Source organism: Myxocyprinus asiaticus, chromosome 24 (genome assembly GCF_019703515.2).
Source record: "Myxocyprinus asiaticus isolate MX2 ecotype Aquarium Trade chromosome 24, UBuf_Myxa_2, whole genome shotgun sequence".
In the NCBI taxonomy this organism is placed as follows: domain Eukaryota; kingdom Metazoa; phylum Chordata; class Actinopteri; order Cypriniformes; family Catostomidae; genus Myxocyprinus; species Myxocyprinus asiaticus.
In genome coordinates this window covers 44,726,893-44,748,427 of record NC_059367.1, presented here as the reverse complement: position 1 = coordinate 44,748,427, position 21,535 = coordinate 44,726,893, and the positions used below count along the sequence as shown (strand labels likewise).

At 39.3% G+C, this 21,535-nt stretch overlaps 1 protein-coding gene across 1 annotated transcript in view; it reads left to right on the top strand.

Annotated features, from left to right (window-relative positions):
- Positions 1-21,535, top strand: part of LOC127415292 (periphilin-1-like) — a 64,728-nt gene that overhangs the window by 25,683 nt on the left and 17,510 nt on the right. The window contains exons 3-5 of the mRNA XM_051653990.1: positions 11,655-11,875; positions 19,639-19,685; positions 20,365-20,472. Coding sequence (XP_051509950.1) covers positions 11,655-11,875; positions 19,639-19,685; positions 20,365-20,472 — 376 coding nt within the window. The remainder of the gene's footprint in view (positions 1-11,654; positions 11,876-19,638; positions 19,686-20,364; positions 20,473-21,535) is intronic.

Below are 21,535 nucleotides of genomic sequence, written 5' to 3'. Positions count from 1 at the left end.
TTGCTTTGTTGCATTGCTTTGAGAAGATCTTTACTTTCTTGAGAAAAGTTTATAATAATAATAATAATACTGGTTAACAACATATCATATTTTAGGATCAGGCAATCCTAGCTCACTCTCGAGACAGTTGTGCGCACACAGGAACCTGGTGCTCTCACACCTTAGCCGACTAGGGCTTCGAGTCAACTGGGAAAAGAGCAAGCTCCTCCCGGTTCAGAGCATCTCTTTTCTCGGTTTGGAGTTGGACTCAGTCTCCTTGATGGCGCGCCTTAGGAACGAGCGCGCCCAGTCGGTGCTGGCCTGTTTGAAGGCATTCAAACAGAAAACAGCGGTTCCACTGAAACTTTTTCAGAGGCTCCTGGGGCATATGGTGTCCTCGGCGGTGGCCACCCCGCTCGGGTTGATGCATATGAGGCCGCTTCAGCACTGGCTCCAGACTGGAGTCCCGAGATGGGCATGGCGCCATGGGACACATCGCGTGGCCATCACGCCGGTCTGTCACCATCTTTTCAGCCCTTGGACCAACCTCTCGTTTCTAAGGGCAGGTGTTCCTTTAGAACTGTTCTCCAGGCGCATCGTGGTCATGACAGATGCCTCTAAAACAGGCTGGGGCGCTGTTTGCAATGGGCATGCAGCCGCCGGCCTCTGGATGGGTCCACGACTGCATTGGCACATCAATTGCCTCGAGTTGTTGGCAATTCTGCTCGCCCTACGGAGGTTCCGGCCATTGATCCAGGGCAAGCACGTGTTAATTCGGACTGACAACACAGCAATGGTAGCATATGTCAACCGCCAAGGCGGTCTGCGCTCTCCTGTCACAACTCACCCGCCGTCTCCTCCTCTGGAGTCAGCAGCACTTCAAGTCGCTGCGAGCCACTCACATCCCGGGCAACCTCAACACTACAGCGGATGCGCTGTCACGGCAGGTTACCCTCGGGTGAGAGTGGAGACTCCACCGTCAGGTGGTTCAGCTGATTTGGAGTCGATTCGGACGGGCACAGATGGACCTGTTCACCTCCCAAGAATCCTCCCACTGCCCGCTCTGGTACGCCCTCACCGAGGTCCCCTCAGGATAGATGTGCTGGCACACAGCTGGCCCCCTGGCCTACGCAAATATGCGTTTCCCCCAGTGTGCCTGCTTGCACCTGCGCCCAGACCTCTGGAATCTCCATGTCTGGCCCCTGGATGGGACGCAGAAGACCTAAGTGGTCTACCACCCACGGTGGTAGACACGATCACTCAGGCTAGGGCCCCCTCTACGAGGTGCCTGTATGCTTTTAAGTGGCGTGTGTTCGCTAAGTGGTGTTCTTCCCGACGCGAAGACCCCCAGAGATGCGCAATTGGATCAGTGCTTTCCTTCCTGCAGGAGAGGTTGGAAGGGAGGCAGTCCCCTTCCACCTTGAAGGTGTACATTGCCACCATAGCAGCACACCACGACGCAGTCGACGGTAAGTCCTTTGGGAAGCACAACCTGATCATCAGGTTCCTAAGAGGTGCCAGGAGGCTGAATCCCTCCAGACCACACCTCGTTCCCTCATGGGACCTCTCTGTAGTTCTTCAGGGTCTACAGAGAGCCCCCTTTGAGCCTTTGCAGTCAGCTGAGCTTAAGGCACTCTCCTTGAAGACTGCCCTCCTGACTGCACTCACTTCCATCAAGAGGGTAGGTGACATACAAGCATTCTCTGTCAGCGAAACGTGCCTGGAGTTCGGTCCGGGTTACACTTACGTGATCCTGAGACCCCGACCAGGCTATGTGCCCAAGGTTCCCACCACCCCTTTTAGGGACCAGGTGGTGAACCTGCAAGTGCTGCCCCAGGAGGAGGCAGACCCAGCCCTGTCGTTGCTGTGTCCAATGCACGCTTTATGCATCTATTTGGATCACACGCAGAGCTTTAGAATCTCTGAGCAGTTCTTTGTCTGCTTTGGTGCACAGCAGAAAGGAAGCGCTGTCTCCAAACAGAGGATCGCCCACTGGCTCATTGACGCCATAACTATGGCATATCTCGCCCAGGACATGCCGCCCCCGGTAGGGCTACGAGCCCATTCTACCAGGGGTGTAGCAGCGTCCTGGGCCCTGGCCAAAGGTGCCTCTCTAACAGACATTTGCAGAGCAGTGGGCTGGGTAACACCTACAGCCTCCGGGTGGAACCGGTTTCGTCCCAGGTAGTGGCACCCAACACAAGCGGATAAGCCTGGGATAGCTGGCTGGGTGTATCGCTTGCACATAGTGCATTCCACCTCCTTTTGAGCTGAAGACGTGCGCCATTAATTCCCAGTAGTGTTCACAAACTTTGTTCCCTGGTTGACTTCCTTCGAGCCCTGTGGCAGTCGAGTTTTCGGAGAGACTCACTGCCGGCCCAGTACACGTGCTAACTAAGAGTCCTGTTCTGGGGTAGGTGCTGCGCATGTGGCGGTTCCCTGTAAGGCTAACCCCATGTGATAAATATCTTCCGCTAGTTCGTTTCCCTGTTGGCAAACTGCGTCTTCCTAGGGCAGAGCCTCTCTGCCCCAGTCTCCATGTTTGTAGTAACTCCTCCCCTGTTGGGTAGGATCTACCTTGAAGACTCTCCACATGGTCGGAAAGACCATGTGACGTATTTTTCCACTTAAATACCCCCCCCCCTCTTTGGGCGAGGTGTGGTCTCTGTGGTGTCTTCCCCTTGGGAGAGACACCCCCTGACTAGACCTGGTGGCCCAGTCAGATAGTCCCCCTTCTTTTTCAGGGAATGGAAAAAGAGAAGGGGAAAAGAGGCCACGACTGGGTTAAGCCTGTCTCTGTCTTTTGGGTAGTCGACTTGTCCCCAAGGAGCCATTCGACATTCATAACTATGTTGGGGGAGGTTACGTGTCGACCTGGTGTGCTGGCTATGAGGCACACAGTAGTCTGCCCACCACACACCACCAATTCACGTAACACAGTTCAGCCAATTGTGGCATTTCATATAGGGACCCCTAGTGTCACTACATCGACACAACGTCGAGTGAGTGACAGATAGGGAACGTCATGGTTACTTGTGTAACCTCCTTCCCTGATGGAGGGAACGAGACGTTGTGTCCCTCCTGCCACAATGCTGAACTACCCGCTGAAATGGCCGGACCTTTTATCGGCTCCTCAGCATAAAACCTGAATGAGTGGTTGCATACCAGCTCCTTTTATACCCGTATGTCCAGGGGAGTGGCATACAAATACCATTCGCCAATTTTCATTGGCCTTTTATCAAAGACCAGAGGTGTCTCGGGCTCCCAAGAGTGACCCCTAGTGTCACTACATCGACACAACGTCTCGTTCCCTCCATCAGGGAACGGAGGTTACACAAGTAACCATGACGTTTTTCTCAATCGATTTTATACATTTCTCCAAACTATAATCAATGCTCTCAAAACAATTCACACAGCAGATGAAACAGCACTCAATTTTGCAGAACAATTCAATTTCATGGCATAATGAAGCACTGTATACTTTTCTGATAATGCATTTATAAAAAATAAATACATCAAATCTAAAGATGTGTTCTCTATTGAATTCATAACATTTTCAGCTATAGATACACAACTGTACTATTGATATAACACATTTATCATGTTTTTCATGAAAAATGTTTTTTGTAACAATTTCTCTAAATTTTAAGTTGTTCCTGCTCTTCCTCTAGAAAGAGGACGAGGAAGTATACTGTAAGTAAAAAATAGCAGTCTTACATATTGTATGAAGCTAAGACAGCACTGTAAGCACAGATAGTAATAGTGGACATTGATTGTGGCATGCAGACCAGTGCCATTCCTCCCTCTTCTTTTTTGTTGAGATTGAAGTCACTGTAGATCTGCTCACATTTGACTGAACTCTTTGTGTGCCACAGAAAAATCGTGATTCATAACATGATCAATTAGAGGGAATCTCAGATCATTTGAGCTTCTTCTGTGTCTTCTTTACTCTACTCTTCCACCATGCTGTCTTCTTTCTCTCTGCTCATGATCATTACACCATTTGGTCTTTCCTCAACTCTGACAATGCTCACCTCTGAAACAGTTGAGAAAAATTTCCCCTTTTCTCATCAATTCTTCCTCCTATTTCCTCTTGCTTTACCCACTCTACCTCTTCTCAGTTTTTACCTCTTCTTCTTCATCTTCTTTTTCTTCTTCCTCATTGTTTGTTTGCTCTGAATTTTCATATTTGACCATTTTCATAGATAGCAAAGTCAAGATAATCATGTGAAAATTATCTTTGCAGTGTGCATTACTAACACAGCAGATATCAATATGAAGGGATTTGACAACCTGACATGTGCATTTGAGAATATGACTTTAATTTAGTTGTCTGTGTTAGCTGTTGTGAAAGCATGAATCTTGGATCAGAGAAATTTGTGTGTAGAGTTTCGAGAAAATGACGAAAATCAAGAAAAATGTGCAATCTTTTTAGGACAATTATAGTACAAAGTGTTCAGATAGCTTTGTTAATTGTTTTGAGAGCAGTGACCTGAATTTGGATAAATGTGTGAAATCGATCGAGAAAAACTGTAATAGAAGTCACATGTGAGCAAACTGTCATTTTTTATTCATTGGTTAGAATGTTTGTGTGCTGTTCCAGGATTCAGCTCATACATCAATGTACCTGTTAAAATGTTTATTTGTAGCACTATTTTACCTGTAAAAAACTGGTACAAATGTTTTTATTGTTGTTTATGTCATGGTTATGCAAAATGTCACTCCGTGGTACAGAATGTGTGTTCCAATCAGAGGTTGCACTACAAATAATCATTACCATTACTCTTGGATATAAGTTGTAAAATTTACATCAAGGCTATTTTTATCCATCATAAGTTGCTTTTGCATTATTTTTGCATAGAAAAGTGCCTGTTCTCAAGGTCATTGAGCTCTCTCTTTCTCTCTCTCTCACATACACACATGCACACACAACACACATACAGTACTTTGCCACATTACACCCAGAGAAAAAACAGAATTATGTTTTACATCATATAATATTTATATTCACATAATTCTATACCATACTCAATATACAGATTTACACAGGTACGTTTGTACAGATTTGTTAAGGTGTTTTCACAGCAGCAGTTAATCGCTTGAGGTTGCCAAGTCACTGTACTGGTGGTTTCTATAAGACGTTCCTACTCAAACTCTGTATATAACTGATTTTTCAACTTTGCAACAATCACAGAACATAACAAACCAACATGACCGTAAGAAATCAGTAAGCTATACCAATGACTTTTTTTTTTTTTCTTTCAACCATTTAAAAAAGTATGGATATTTTATGTATATAAAATTCTGCTCTGACTTCCAAGGTAAGTGATAAGCTGCCCTTGTAGATGTACTTTCCTGCAGAGCTGCATTTCAACACTGTAATTGTCGCTTGAACTTGATCAACTGTGTTTTATTACAGCTGGAACTTGATTAAAAGGTAGGCCTAAATTTCCAAAAGCAGCACTGAGCCCCACTGTCTGGAGGGTGAGTGTTAATCTCTTGCAGGATAGCAATTCCTATGTGTAGAGGCCTTGGGCTAGGGTCAAAATTGCCAGACCAGTTAGGGTCTCAAGCAGTCAGACCTTTGACTGCGTTCATATTAGATATATTATTGATTTATATATGGGTTTTACAATCTACGTTACGCATAATTGGAACTGATTGGCCCGTGCATCATGACACACAATATCAGGGTATGTGTAAAGTGGGGGAGTGAAGACTCAACTGCAGGGGCAACAAAAAAGCGTATTAATAAGGCAACAAATTCAAAGAATCCCTGAAGGGCAAAAAACTCACGACAGGTGAGGTCACAGGCAGACTGCTGTGTCAGGGGGGTAAATGAATGAGCTGGTCAAGCAGCAGAACTGCAGAGGCAGACAAGGCAGGCTGGCCAAACCGAAACTGATCGGCAAGCCAACAGACAAGAGTTGAGCCTCAACCGGCAGCCAGGGAGGAAGGTAGGTAGGGAGAGCAGCCAGAGCACGGGACCAGGAGAGACTGATGGGAGGGTCTCTCAGCCAATGTGGTCAAGCTCCAACCAGGCGGGGACCACCAGGAAACTAGGGACTGGACAAATGACAAAAAACAGACAAACAAGACCAACAGAAATTTGGTACACAGAGGGAGAGCACCACACCAAACCAAACACTTTGACAGGGCAGTAAACCACAACAAACTGGCACTATACAGAGCACACAGGGATATTAAATAGAGGGAGAAATAAGGAGGGTAACGAAAGGTGAAACAGATAAACTAATAATCAGGCAAACTAGGGGACGTAGTAAGTACTCTAGAAAGACTGAGAGGAGAGCACATACACATGGCAACACAAACAAAGCCATGTGCTCACAGACAGCAAAGGAACTGAACACAAAACAATGACAATGACAGAAGAGCAGATGGTAAAAGAACACAAACAGGAACCATGTGCTCACATATAACCAAACTCAAGATGGGTGTCAGGATCCTGGGCCTGTTCTTCGTACATCGCTTAATACATCTGAGATGATATGACGTATTCAAGATCTTCTAATCGTGATAATTCCTTTCTTGCTAACTCTGTTCTTCAAACACATGAGCAGATTTGGTTAGAATATCTGGATTGAGTTGTCTGAGATAATTGCGCCTTCATGTATCAATACTCGAAACCATGATCAGCAATACAGCGATTGGCTGGCAACACGACAGACCAATGTAATGATGTCATAAACTTGAGTAAAAATATGAATATAATATAAATCATTATATAGAATTATTTAAGGGTTTTGTTATTTTAACAGTATATAACATAATGAATATGTACATAAAATATATAGGCCTATACATTATTTAAATTTACATTACTTGATATTTCTGTATAGATTCATTTATAGATGGTTGTCAACATTAATGATAACTCTGGCCAAAAAGAAAGTAATCTTAAAAAGGAAAAATACAGAGAAAAGGCTGAAGGGTTGTGGATAAATTTGTAACTAACACTATTTTCAACTGCACATACTTTTGATTTGCAACAGTTTTTTTTATTTTAATGTCACAGATGTTACATTATTTTCAATTGGATTATGTCCTGACTTATGCAACATTTGTTTTATTATTCTTTATATGTACTTACCTACACAAACTTCACAAATGCATGAGGGAATAAAAGCTCTCTTTAAAAGCCTGCTTTCTAACATGGCCAGAAAACAACAAAAATCATGAAAGATTTTTTTATGTAAGATGTACATGTTTCTAATGGCACAAATGCAGACATAGCTCATTTATTAAGTCTTGAGCTGTATCAATGCAGACAGACTGCTTTGAAGTAAATGCAAGAACAATTTTACCAAACATAAAACTCATAAAAATGTATGAAGTAGATTACTCCCTCACGACTAAAGTGGTACCTCTAAATGAGTAAAATGAGCTGTACCTATTATTATTAATACAATTATAATTTATACTAAATCATTTTCACCTCTTCTTCAAAAAGATACTCTTGTAAGAATAATGCAGTGGCTGGGGCAGACTTCCAGTATCACATCTGCTTATAAAGGCACAATCTAATCCTGTTAAAGTTAAATAAGCCTGCTCCCGAGAAGGTTTGAGTTTACAGACCTTTTGCCATGGCAGCAACTCTGAGATGTTCTTCGAAGAACATAACAATCCAGGATTGAGACAAATCATCAACAATGAAAACCAGATAACTCAGTAATCAACATACAAACAACTGGGCCCCTGACACAAAGAACAATAAACAATGCAGACTCTTGTGACATGATCCTGACACACTGATTGATGTAATTGATGACTCATTGAAATTGTTATTTTGGTTGCACTTTATTTGACAGTACATTAACTTTTAGTATACTTGCAGTGTACTTACCCAAGAAAGTACTGAGTAATATTAGGTAACTACAGTTTAGGGTTAGGTTTAGGGTTAGTACCTAGTAATTACTATAGTTGTTGTAATTATATAGTACGTAAATGTGAAAAAGTACTGTAAAATAAAGCTCTACCATTATTTTCATAGTGGAAAACTCATCTCACATGCCACTGAGGCGCCGTTATCCACTGAAGATATTTCTCTCATCATTTACTCACCTTTATGCAGTCTCAAACTAATATGACTTTCTTTCCTCTTTAAAAAAGTTTCTTCCAAGCTCCAAAAACGACATCAAGGCAGCATAAAAGATTCGAGTGGTTAATGTCTTCTTAAGCGATACAGTCAGTTTTGGGTAAGAAACAGACCAAAATCTCAATCAGAAGCTCGATTACACTTTGTTGTGCTTGACACATGTGCAGAGCACATGTACAGAGCAAGATGCACATGTACAGAGCTTCAAATCAAAGCGATTGCTCACGAAACCCACTCTAACGGAAAATGTGTAGAGAGTCTAAGAACAAAACAAAAAACCTCAGTACAGACTATTTCAAAGACATAACTAAGAAAACAAAGAAGAATATGTAGCTCTGCTCATGAATATCCAATTTACTTGCTACTAATTGCCTCAAAGTTTGTCACTAAACTGGCAAACTTTTGCAAATCCTGTGATTATTTCATCCTAAAATGCGCTTGTATCAGGTTCCAGGCAAACCGATTTTCCATTTTGAGCAATCACCATTGCAGATATCTACAGTACTGGTCCCTAGATAGGTTTGTGGATTCTTTATTAATAGTCAAACCAAGTGGATGGCTCAAACTAAAAATAAACACAGTCAACACAGAATATGGTGTGCCTAATATTAAAAATGTTAATGGCACCTAGGAGGCTAAATAATACGGTAACACATTATATTCACATTCCCTTTGTAGAGGGTTTATAAAGGGGTTCATTGATGATTAATAACTCATCTACAATGAGTTGCATTGTAAATCATTTATGTGCAGTTATAACAACATGAATAAAAAAGGCGACTTTCATGCAATACCTGCCAAAGTGCCAGTTTTTTACTCACATGTTATAATGCTTAATAAAGGTACTTGTTCACACTTTAATCAAAATCATGAAATTTCATAATTCATCATTTATGGAATAATCCAGCAAAAAATAGACTAGTATAAAGATTAAAAGGTTTTGTGTTTATATTCATTATTGTAATGTCTATGACAATGACACTTTCCTGGTAATGTTAATGTAAAAATAATGGTGCTACTCTGAGTGGTGTCTTATACAGTCCTCTGTAGGTCTTCATGCTCACACACAACATTGTTTGACAGTTTAATTCTTTATTGTATATAATGGACACATACTGTATGGTGTTTATTCATGAGTTAACCTTGAACCATTTATTACCTACATTATTAACCTATGAAAATGTACCTTATATATTAATAAGTTACCAACATTAGAAAGTTGAAAGTGTACCTTAATGTAAAGTGAACAACTCTTAACCATTTATTAATACGTTACAAATGTTAGTAAATGACAATGTGTACTTTAATGTAAAGTGAACACCTGTGAACCATTTATTAATGAGTTACAAATGTTAGTAAATGAAAATGTGTACTTTAATGTAAAGAACACCTGTGAACCATAATGCAGGTACTGCATGGAAGTCACCCTTTTTATTCATGTTGTTATAACTGCACATTAATGATTTATAATGCATTTGTAGATGAGTTATTAATCATTAAGGGACCCCTTTATAAACCCTTTACAAAGGGAATGTTAATGTAAAGTGTTACCAATAATACCCACAAAAAGAGGAAAAAATGTTGCTCTGATAAATCATCTTCATTTGCCTTACCAAAATACTCAAACTGTTCCATGCACAGTTCAACACACTTGTGGCTGATGTCTCCAATGATTCCAGACATATTAGCTTGTTTGAAACAACAACAATTATACAACATGCTACTTCAACATTTTACCCTTCCCACTTTTTGGTGTCTTTTTTCAGTGATCTTTGATAGGTTAAAGGCCAGTTTATACTTCTGTCAAACCTATGCCGAAGGCTCCATGGAGTGGCCAATGCTGTGGTTTACATTTATAGTTTTGCGTTTGTTTTTCTGCGTCGTTCTGTGAGTACACAGCCAATGTGCTAGTGTATTGAGAGAAAATGCCTTCATTTCTGAAATTTCATAAATAAACAAAAGCAGTATAATTTATGGATTCAAGAGTATTTATTCCATTATTGTTGCATTAAAAAGGAGTTCATCAAAGTATTTAAACATTTTGAGATTAATTATTATACATGTTGCCTGTCATCAGGCATGTACTGTTTGTTTGCTTGCTCTGGAGTTGCTTAAATAATGATAAATACATATTTTGGCATATTTGGCCACTCTGTGCAGAGCAGAATTAAAATAGTACTACTCACTTAATGTTGGTTAACTTACAATGCATATAGGCAACATAACCAGCTCTAAGCAGGTGATTTTTAATTTGATGACAAATTAGAAGTGTTTAGTTTTCATAACTTCTGAAAAATGATCATTGACTGTACACCATACTGTCAAACATGCAGTCAAAACATCATAACGCACTCCTGCTTGTGAGATATTGCTTAAATATAATGTAATTATTATTGATATGTTATTATTAATTATAACTATTATTATTACTACTACATTAAATATTCCATTTAGTTATAAAGTAGTAATATATTTCTGTCATCATTTTTTCAATTTCACTAAACGTTAAATTGAGCTTTTATTTTGGTGGAAAACTGAATGAAGCCCTGTCAGTTGGTGTGTTTTTGACGACAGCTTCTCACCTGCGGATAAGCAGTTCGCTGTACAGGTATGGCCTGCAAATTAATTATATAAATATATAGTCTTCATGTGCTGCGCGCTTCACAGTAAATGACTGCGTGATGCTCATGATGCTGTTTTTTTCAGTGTATGAGTGGCCGGCTTCACATATTCACTTTGAAGTGCACAGCACATGGAGACTGTATATTTATTTTATTAAATCTCAAGCTTTTGTGGTTTAATCATCACACTAGGACATAATGATTTTAATTTAATAGTGCAAACATACATTCATATTATCCCAAAATATGTCCAATTCCATAATTTTCCACATTCTTTAGTTACTTCTGTTTTTATCACAGGATTCCGTGATTCTGTCCGTTTTTTCCGCAACGTGGAAATCATAGGGCCTAGGACTGTGTTGTCGCGTGGTTCCATTTTTGAAGAGGTGCATGTCAGGCTATGGTGTAGGTTTGCAGCAGAAGTAGAAATGGGCCTATATAGCCTTGCAATGAAGTGGGTATTTATTTATTTTTTCTCCCCTTTTTCTCCCCAATTTGGAAGTCCTCGTGATGGTGTAGTGACTTGCCTCAATCCGGGTGGCAGAGGACGAATCTCAGTTGCCTCCGCGTCTGAGGCCATCAATCCGCGCATCTTATCACATGGCTTGTTGAGCGCGTTATCACAGAGACATAGCGCGTGTGGAGGCTTCCCGCTATTCTCCACAGCATCCACGCACAACTCACCACGCGTCCCACCGAGAGCGAACCACATTATAGCAGTCACGAGGAGGTTACCCCATGTGACTCTACCCTCCCTAGCAACCGGGCCAATTTGGTTGCTTAGGAGACCTGGCTGGAGTCTCTCAGTACGCCCTGAATTCGAACTCGCGACTCCAGGGGTGGTAGTCAGCGTCTTTACTCGCTGAGCTACCCAGACCCCCAAATGAAGTGGATATTAAATCAAAGATTACTCTCATTAAAAATCTTCTTCCCTTTAGGTTTTTCAGGACTGTGGATAAGCGTTTTTTGCGACATCCAGGTGTTGTGTTGAAGTATCAGAGGTATCACGCGGGCCAGCGCTCCAGACTTCAGCCGAGCAGAGAGCACAGCCCAAAACAACTGCTGAAGCTCAGAGCCTCGTCCTCATCCAGTCAGCAGTCTAACAGAGACAAGAGCTCTTCCACAGCGGCCAGAGAACACAGTGAACACACCAGCACAGGTGAGCCGCAGTGGGTTTGTGCATGTTTTCACAGGTTTGTTGCAGGGTTTTGCATATTTAGGATTCATTCATTTTTGTAAAACTTGTTCAGGAATTTCCATTTTCAGGGCTTGATATTAAGCTTTTCTTTCGGACAAGTAAAAATTATGATTTACAGTCACTTGTAATTTTTAGTTTTTGGATTAGTGAAAATTAACCCAGATCTCTTTGGATTCATACTGTACCTGGCCTTGAAATGTACATTTTCTGGTCTGATTTAGTTGTGATAGGGTGTCAGAAGTGCTGCCATTACATTAACTTTATATTGTGAATATAAACCTGATAAGCAAAACAGACTGCAGATTAAAAGTGCCTTAAACTTTGCTGTTTTAATCACAATCAGTGCATTTCTTGCTTTCTTGTCTGCTGTGCATGAGAATCAGCATTCAGAATTCAAGAGAAATTGTTTCCTGCAAATGTGATCCTCGTGAAACTACATTTATGGTGCCTCTGTACTGCATTTATTCTTTTAAAAGTCTGTGAGTGCACCTTTTCTGAGCTGTGTTTGCAGAGGACTTCTTTGACCTCATTCCATATTTTAACATTGTGTGATTGTCACGGACAAGCATTAATGACGATCCCTGCTTATGTGTATGTATCGTGTTAGCTGAATCACAAGCATGGCCTCCATTTAAACACTAGTACACTGAAACTCCTTGACCATAGTGTGTGAAACATCATCAAAACTTCACAGAATTTCACCTCGAGGGTCAGTAATCATTCAATTAAAGTGTCTGTCATAGCATCTTAGAAATTATATTTTAAGAAATAAAATCAAAATTTTCTCTTCCACCATTCAATGCATTTTCTGATCTATAAATGTACATGCTATATTAAAATATCAGTGCATATTCAAGTATTAGAAAAGGACTGTGGGACCACAAGTCTACCACAGATCTAGCAGATTATGAGGACAAAGACATAACATTACACCGATTCACTGTGGGAAAAAATATTCTGGTCCATGACTGTCGTCAGTTTTTTAATTTTCTTTAAATAATTCTCTATTCCATAGTGAGAATAAGAAGGGATGTGCCAGCATTCACTGTACACTCAATAACATCAGTACATCTATTAAAAACTGTGCTATGTTTTAAAGAACTGCTTTCTGATTGAGAGCAACAGTCTGGTTCCAGAAGTAAAAATCCCATTCATTTTCTCCATAGGCAAATTTATTTCTAATGTTAATCTATAGACATTTAACCCTCCTGTGGTATTGAAAATTGGTATTCACAGTCATTTTTGACCGGAAGGGTCAGATTTGTAATCCTTTTTTATTTTTTATGATGATAATAATTTATTTTTCCCTGAAGTAAGAACAATAAAATGCTGCTTTTCTTTTAGGATTTTATCTTATTTTATCTTATTTACATGTAAATTTCAAAATGTTACCATTAATTTGCATATACAAATAAGCTAATTTTTGGAAAAAAATAAATCAATTTCAGAACCTACACTTCTATAAGTTGAAACATGAAGAAAATATGAGAATGTGACATAAATTGTTGGCAGATTGCTGCCATCTGGTGAACAAAATATAAATAATATTACGTGAAAACCATGTCATGGCAGTAACAGCCAGTAGATGGCTGTAGCCACCTACGGTGTAGTCTGATGGCTTAAAAACTAATTAGATATTTTATCACAAGATATGCATTTGGATATACACTGGTGGCCAAATGTTTGGAATAATATACAGATTTTGCTGTTTTGGAAGGAAATTGGTACTTTAATTCACCAAAGTGGCATTCAACTAATCACAAAGTATAGTCAGGCCATTACTGATGTAAAAAACAGCACTATCACTATTTGAAAAAAAGTCATTTTTTGATCAAATCTAGACAGGCCCTAGACATTTCCAGCAACCATCACTCCCAACACCTTATCCTTGAGTTATCATGCAAAATTGCTAATTTGGTACTAGAAAATCACTTGCCATTATATCAAACACAGTTGAAAGTCATTTGGTTCGTTAAATGAAGCTTAACATTGTCTTTGTGTTTATTTTTGAGTTACTACAATATGCAATAAACTGGCATGTCTTAAGGTCAATATTAGGTCAAAAATGGCCAAAAAAAAAAGCAACAGCTTTCTCTAGAAACTCATCAGTCAATCATTGTTTTGAGGAATGAAGGCTAAACAATGCTTGAAATGGCCAAAAAACTGAAGATTTCATACAAAGGTGTACACTACAGTCTTCAAAGACAAAGGACAACTGGCTCTAACAAAGACAGAAAGAGATGTGGAAGTCCAGATGTACAACTGAACAAGAGGATAAGTACATCAGAGTCACTAGTTTGAGAAATAGATGCCTCACATTTCCTCAGCTGACAGCTTCATTAAATTCTACCTGCTCAACACCAGTTTCATGTACAACAGTAAAGAGAAGACTCAGGGGCGCAGAAAAGGTTAGAGTGGGCAAAGAAACACAGACATTGGACAACAGCTAATTGGAAAAGAGTGTTATGGATCTTAACCCCATTGAGCTTTTGTGGGATCAGCTAAACTGTAAGGTGCGTGAGAAGTGCCGGACAAGACAGCCACATCCATGGCAAGTGCTACAGGAAGCGTGGGGTGAAATGTCACCTGAGTATCTGGACAAACTGACAGCTAGAATGCCAAAGATGTGCAAAGCTGTCATTGCTGCACATGGAGGATTTTTTGATGAGAACTCTTCGAAGTAGTTTAAGAAGTTCTGAACAATGCATTTTTTTGTTCAGCACATTTTGTTTGTAATTGTAATTTTTCATGTTATTAATGTCCTGGCTATACATTGTGATCAGTTGAATGCCACTTTGGTGAATAAAAGTACCAATTTCTTTCCATAAGAGCAAAATCTGTACATTGTTCCAAACTTTTGGCAGCCATAGTATATTTAGACATTATCAGACTATTATTTGTCAAAGTTTAGCATTTTAAAATTGATTTGAAGTGTCAGTTTTTGCAGTTAATGTCATTATGCTTGCAATCAAACCTGACCATGGTGTTACAAAGAGAAGACACAGAATTAGCATTTTTCTACCAATAATTTATTTCAAACATACAAATTTAATAACTCAAAGTAAATGCATAATAATGTCAAGGAAATTAACATCAAGAAACAGAAATGAACTGCAAAATTCTTAAAATTCAATTAGAGTATAAAACAGAAGAATCAAAGTAAACATTTTGCAATTTCAAAAGAAACCTCCACTTATTGATGTCCTGGTTCTGTGTGTGTATGTTTAGCATTGTGACTGATTTATTGTTTTTTCTTTGTTAGACAAATGTAAAAAAAAAAAAAAAAAAAAAAAGGCTCTGTGTTATTGTCTTACCAGTTCATTTGTGTGTGTAAGTGTGTTTGTGTGTGTATTTTTTGCACTGAGGATGTTTTAGAGTCTCACCCTGTATTTTGTCTGTTTTTTTTATTTTATTTTTTCTGCATTGTAGCTGATTTATTGATTGTATTTGACAGATCGAAAAATTGCTCTGTTTTTTGGTCTTTCCCATTCATTTTCAATGGTTGGTCAATTTTGACCACGTATATCAAAAGTGTTGTTTATTTATTTATTTTTACGAGCACTTAGACTTATCCAGTCAAGCCCAATTTTTTGTATGTTCAGATGGCAAATGGAGGAAAAGTCACCAAGTCTTATACTGCTCAGATAATGGAAACCATTTTTATTTAATGAGGAAAAAAATGTCTGTAAAAAATGACAGAGTACCATAGGAGGGTTAAAGACAGACCTACCTTGAGCTCTGAGGTTGTTTTTTTTTTTGTTTTGTTTTGTTTTTTCTCCCCTTTTCTCCCCAATTTGGAATGCTCAATTCCCAATACGCTCTAAGTCCTCATGGTGGCGTAATGACTCGCCTCAATCTGGGTGGCGGAGGACGAATCTCAGTTGCCTCCACGTCTGAGACTGTCAATCCGCGCATCTTATCACTTGGCTTGTTGAGCGCATTACCGCGGAGACCTAGCGTGTGTAGAGGCTTCACGCTATTCTCCGCGGCATCCACTCACAACTCACTACGTGCCACACCGAGAGCGAGAACCACATTTTCAGCAGAAAGACTGCTGAAAAAGTGCACTCTGTTAGTGTTTTTTTTTCCTTCCTCTATTGTGGCCTAGAATTTTTAAGGACTTTGTCTTTACATATGTTAACAAAACATTTATTTCAGCATTTTATTGACAGAAATGAACTGAGGGCAATTATGCTTGCCATAAGAGCTTTTGATAATGATGTTTCTGATACTGTATGTTTTACTTTACACAACATCACAAACTGCATTAGCTATATTATATAGTACATGCAAAACATACTCATGTTATGGGTAAGTCAGTCATGTTATTTAGCCAGTAAATGTCTTAGCATTTATGTGTGATGTTTGCATAAAGATAGACAGCTGAAGCATGTAAACACTGTGTTGATCGATTTTCATTGTCCATGATTCATTCTTTTTTATGTAGAAAAGTTGCAGAAAGAAGACCAAATTGGGAGCTATCGCAAGTAATGAGGGGATTAGTTGAATTTGCATTAATTCTTGTGATCACAAGATGAAAATGACTCATCCTCTTAGGAAATAACTGATACGCGTACCAGCAGGGTTGAGGAAAATCAAGAAAATGGAGATTAGGCTCCATTACAATTCATTAAATGTGTTGTGAAATGAATCGGCTACAAAGGATGTTGAAGTGGAATTTGAATGGGAATGACAGGAAGAGGAATTTTCTTGCTATTCAAAGAAATTAAAAACATCAGAGGGATTGCATGACACAAATTTAAGGTTTCATGTTGTTTGGAGAATTTGGGGGTAAATTAGAGCATGCCTAAGCAATAGTTCTATCAGGAAGATTCATTGTTAGCATCATGTCATTCATTCAATTCAGGCATCTCCATAATCCAGCCTCTGCTCTATAAGCTCTGCACAGCTGTCCTTTATCGCTTCATTATGCCGTCGTTGTTTCCCCCCCTCCCACCACCCCATCACCACAAGTTTAGGTCCCGTCCTGCTGTAAGGGGTAAGCTCCTCTCCCCTTCCAGCAGGATGTGACGGTTTGAGCAAGAATCACTGTAGGATGGGGCTTGCACCAAAGGAAACTATTATCTCAGTTTATCTGCGTTCATTCTTATTCTCAGAGTCTTTCTGGTAGAAATGAAAAGGTGTTCCACAATGCTCTATAAAAAAAAAAAAAAATTTTTTTTGAATCAGGACCTAGATTTCACATTGGCCATCAACTGGTGACCCAACACAGTACCAAAATTGTTTCTAGCACAAAAGTATTAGCATGACCTGCACAAGGCCAAAAATATGTAAAATTATTACCATAACACAGTCAGCCATTTGGGACCCCATTAGAACAGACTCACCAGGTGAGAACCACTGATCTATTGTTTCTAGACATACCCCATATATTGTATGTAGGAATGTCAAATGTACCTGTACTTCGGTACAAAGTCGATAAAAAAATAAAAAAATAAACATTTTACTATACCAGTGTTTCTGCAGTACTGGTAGTACTGAGCTTAATTCAGTTCCTGCACACTGTCTGACTGACAGACAGCTGCTAACAAATGCACACACGCTCATTTGACCACGTGTTCTGATACTCCTTTTATGCAGAAATGGACAATCAATCAAGTTAAATTATGATATGTTCTAGTGTGATTATTAATCTGAAAACGGATATGATTTAATTAAATAAATATGCAGTCTGCATTTGCTGCGCGCTTTAAAGTGAATATGTGAAGCAGCTCATAAGCTAAAAACATCAAATTTTATGAGCATCATGTGCTGTGCTTGTTGTAGTAGATTGCAGAAGAGAGCGTACATTCACTGTGAAGCACGCAGCACCTGCAAACTATATATTTATATAATAAATCGCCGAATTTTGCACTTAAATAGTCGCACTGGGCCATATAACCAACCGCTTGTCTGGAGGTGTGAAACATCCCTCAAAACACAGAAATGGGGGAAAAAAATGCCAAAATAAAGCTCAATTTAAAATAAAAGCTTAATGCATCAAATTGAACAAATCACAAGATAAATTTAGAATAAATAAATAAATAAAACTCCTTAAAAAAACTTAAAGCAATGTTTACCTAATTGAAAAACACTTCAAAGAAGCAAAATTGTTTTAATTTATTATTTTTAGGGATGTCCCGATACTGATACTGGTATCGGAATTGGGTACTCACGTACTTGTACTCGTGCTCGTAAAATTTTTCAGATAACAAAAACCGATACCATCTGACTTACGGATGTCATTCCATAAACATTCAGCACACAAATTAAAATCCCATTATGTCCTAGTGTGGTTATTAAACCGCAAAGGCTGCAACTTAATGAGATATATATATATAGTTTGTATGTGCTGAGCGCTTCAAAGTGAATGTGTGGAGCTGGGCAAATGCTGCTCATACTTTTAGAACTCCTTGTCTAATACACTGAAAACATCATCATGAGCATTATGTGCTCTATTTGTAGCAGATGACTATTAGCAGAGCATTCAAAATTCACTTTTTAGCATGAGGCACATACAAACTACATATTTATTTTATTAAATAGCAGCCTTTGCTGGTTTAATAATGACATCAGGGGTGTGAGTTTCATTCAGAAGTGGTCCTCCCTATGCCCTATTCCCTTCGAAGACTTTACCATCCACTGTGAGAGCTGTGGACTTTTGAGTCCAAAAATAACGTTCATTTGGAACTCACCTTTTAGGTGATATTTATTGGAAATGCTGTTTGAAGCGATCTTACAGCATGGCTATCATGATTGTTTTCCCTGCAAAGTGCCCTTCGGAGGCTGATTTATCCTGATTGAAATGCAGGGTATGTCACGTAGTGACCTGCTTTTCTGGAAGTAAGAAGCTTCTGTCAAAACACACAGAAACTGAAATGGCTTCACTCCAAAATAAAAGCTTCCAGCAAAATAAAAGCATCAAAATTGGTATTGAGAATTATAATATTTTACTGGTATTGGTACCGACTACTGAAGTTTTGGTATCGTGATAACCCTAGTTGTGTTTATGGTGGTTAAATGATTTGGGTAATTAATTCTAAAAAAAATTAACTATTATTAAAAACTACACTAACAGCAGTTATATGAGTATCTGTGAATTTCATTTCATTTTAATTCTTCTTACTTAAATTCTAATTCTATTTAGAATTCAGCATTCTGTTTGCTACCTCAGATGTTTAAATGCAGGAATTTAAAAGGCATTCTTAATTCAGTTCTAAATGGTGAAGAACCCTGAAATGTACATTTGAGTAGGTGTGTGTGAGAAAGTCATGTGTGCATGTATGTTTGCGCTGCAGACGTGCACATGTCTGTTTTTGAGTCGACTACAAATCAGATGTGGCGTGTTGGGAAGCTTCTACCTCCCCCTCCATCTCACACGCAGTTTTGTGCCTGTGAGATATGCAGCGATGATGGTGACTCACTGCGTGTGTGTGTGTGCACTTAGAAAGTAAGAGATAATGTGAATATGTGTGTGTGTGGGAGAGAGCTGAATGTGTTCTTGTGGGTATGTGTGAGAGAGAGAAAGATAGAAAGATGGGTCGTGTTTATATGCATTAAAGCATGCAGCACAGAGCCAGTATTTAACACAAAAGCCCAAATGTTGCGAGGCAGATTTTCCAAATCACACCCCATGGAGTGTCTTAAAGAAACCTCTCCCTTTCTCTTTCTCATGCTCTCTCTCTCTCTCATCTCTTTTTCTCTTTTTCTTTCCCTTCTAACAGACATTCCTTGGCTCTCCGCTGCAGACAGACCATCACTGTCATTCACTGTAAGAAACTCCTCCCTCTTTAAAACCTTTTGAATCCCCCTTAAAAAATGTGCTGGGTTCAATACAAGTTAAATGAATAGTTTCCCCAAACATGAAAATTCTGTCATTATTTACTCAACATTATGTCATTTCAAACCCATATGCTGTTATTTTTCCTTGGAACACAAAAGTAGACATTTCTGAAGAATCTTTACACAGCTGTTTTCCACTTAACAACAGTTATGTGAAAAAACAATGACAAAAGAATGAAAGTCAAGCTCCAAAAAGAACCTGGAACTTTCCTTAATAATTATCATATCCATATGTTATTTAACAAGGGCAATGAGGCATTTGTGTAATGTCACATTTGTATTGAGCTCACAGCAGGAGTGACAATATTTTCAGAAAATTAATTGTGGATTTTTTATTTTTTTTTACTTATTTGAATTACTTAAAACAAAATAATATTTAGCTGTACCCCACATATTGCCCACAATCAAAAATGGCAAACCTCAGATAAAATGAAAATAAAATAAAACAGCTCATGTATTATTTGGTTGGACCTCCTGAGCATGACAATCAACAGTATAAGCACTTCCTTTCACTGACCATTTGTTGAAAATCATTTCAAGCTCTATTTAGTTGGCATACTGTTTTAATGTAAAGTGTGTGATGTGTTTTTTTCTGGGGACCCCTGCAGGTGCCACAGGAAGGTCAAGCCTGCAGCAAAAGAGACGCTTTCTCATCTGTGACATGTGCTATGGCCAGACACAGAGCCATACAGAGAAAACGGGAGCAGATAGAGGAGGTAAATGTGTGTGTGCTTGTGTGTGTGTGTGTGTGAACTTAGCTATAGTTAAGTTTGATGTTAGTTTGATCTACCTAGAAGTGAGCTAAATCAGACAAAACCTCCCTTTGGAACATTTTGGAACGCCCTCATTTGGAAAAAACGATCCATAAATGTTTTTTTTATTTTTTTATTTAAAAAGTGCAAAAACAGTGCTAAAAAAGTAAGCTTTAGGGTGTTGATATCATTAACTACTTTGAGTTGTTATGACTGAACCAGACCTGAGAGGCAAATTCACTAACCAGTTGCACCACTTCTGTGCATAGCATTGCAGCTCAAAAATCTGCATCTTATTCACTATGCACCTGCAATCTATTTTTAAGCAGGTGCAATCAGCACTACAATAGCGCTGTGTCTTGAGTATTTAAATAAAAGGGGTCATGACATCCATCCATCCATCTTCTAAAGCCACTTGTCCTATGCAGAGTCAGGGGGTAGTGCTGGAGCCTATCCCAGCTCAAAGGCAGGGAAACACCCACAACACAGTTGGCCAGTCCATCACAAGGCAAACACATTCACACTCTCATTCTCACCTATGGGCAATTTAGAGTTTCCAATTCACTTGCATGTTTTTGGACTGTGGGGGAAAGTGGAGCCCCAGAGGAAACCCATGCAAACATGGGGAGAACATGCAAACTCCACACAGTCCTCGGCCCTGGGTGAGTCAGGACTTGAACTGGGGACCTTTTTGCTGTGAGGCAACAGTGCTACCCACTGTGCCGCCCCTTTATTTGTGCAGTTTTTTGTCAAAAAAAAAAAAAAAAAAAAAAAATCAGTCATATATTTGTAAAGCTTGATCATTTTCCACCCTCATTCTGACCCTCTGTCAGAAACGCTCGGTTTTGGTGCTGCTTCTCCTTTAAGACTTCACAGTACACGCCAACTGTTATGATTGGCTCTCTTCTCTTGACTGACCTGCTCTCTCTACTTGGTATTTCACTGCTCACCGCTACTGGGGGGGGGGCTACGGAAGTGATAAGGTAAAGCAGTGGTTGACATGTTGTTTTGGTGGTGGTCAGATGCA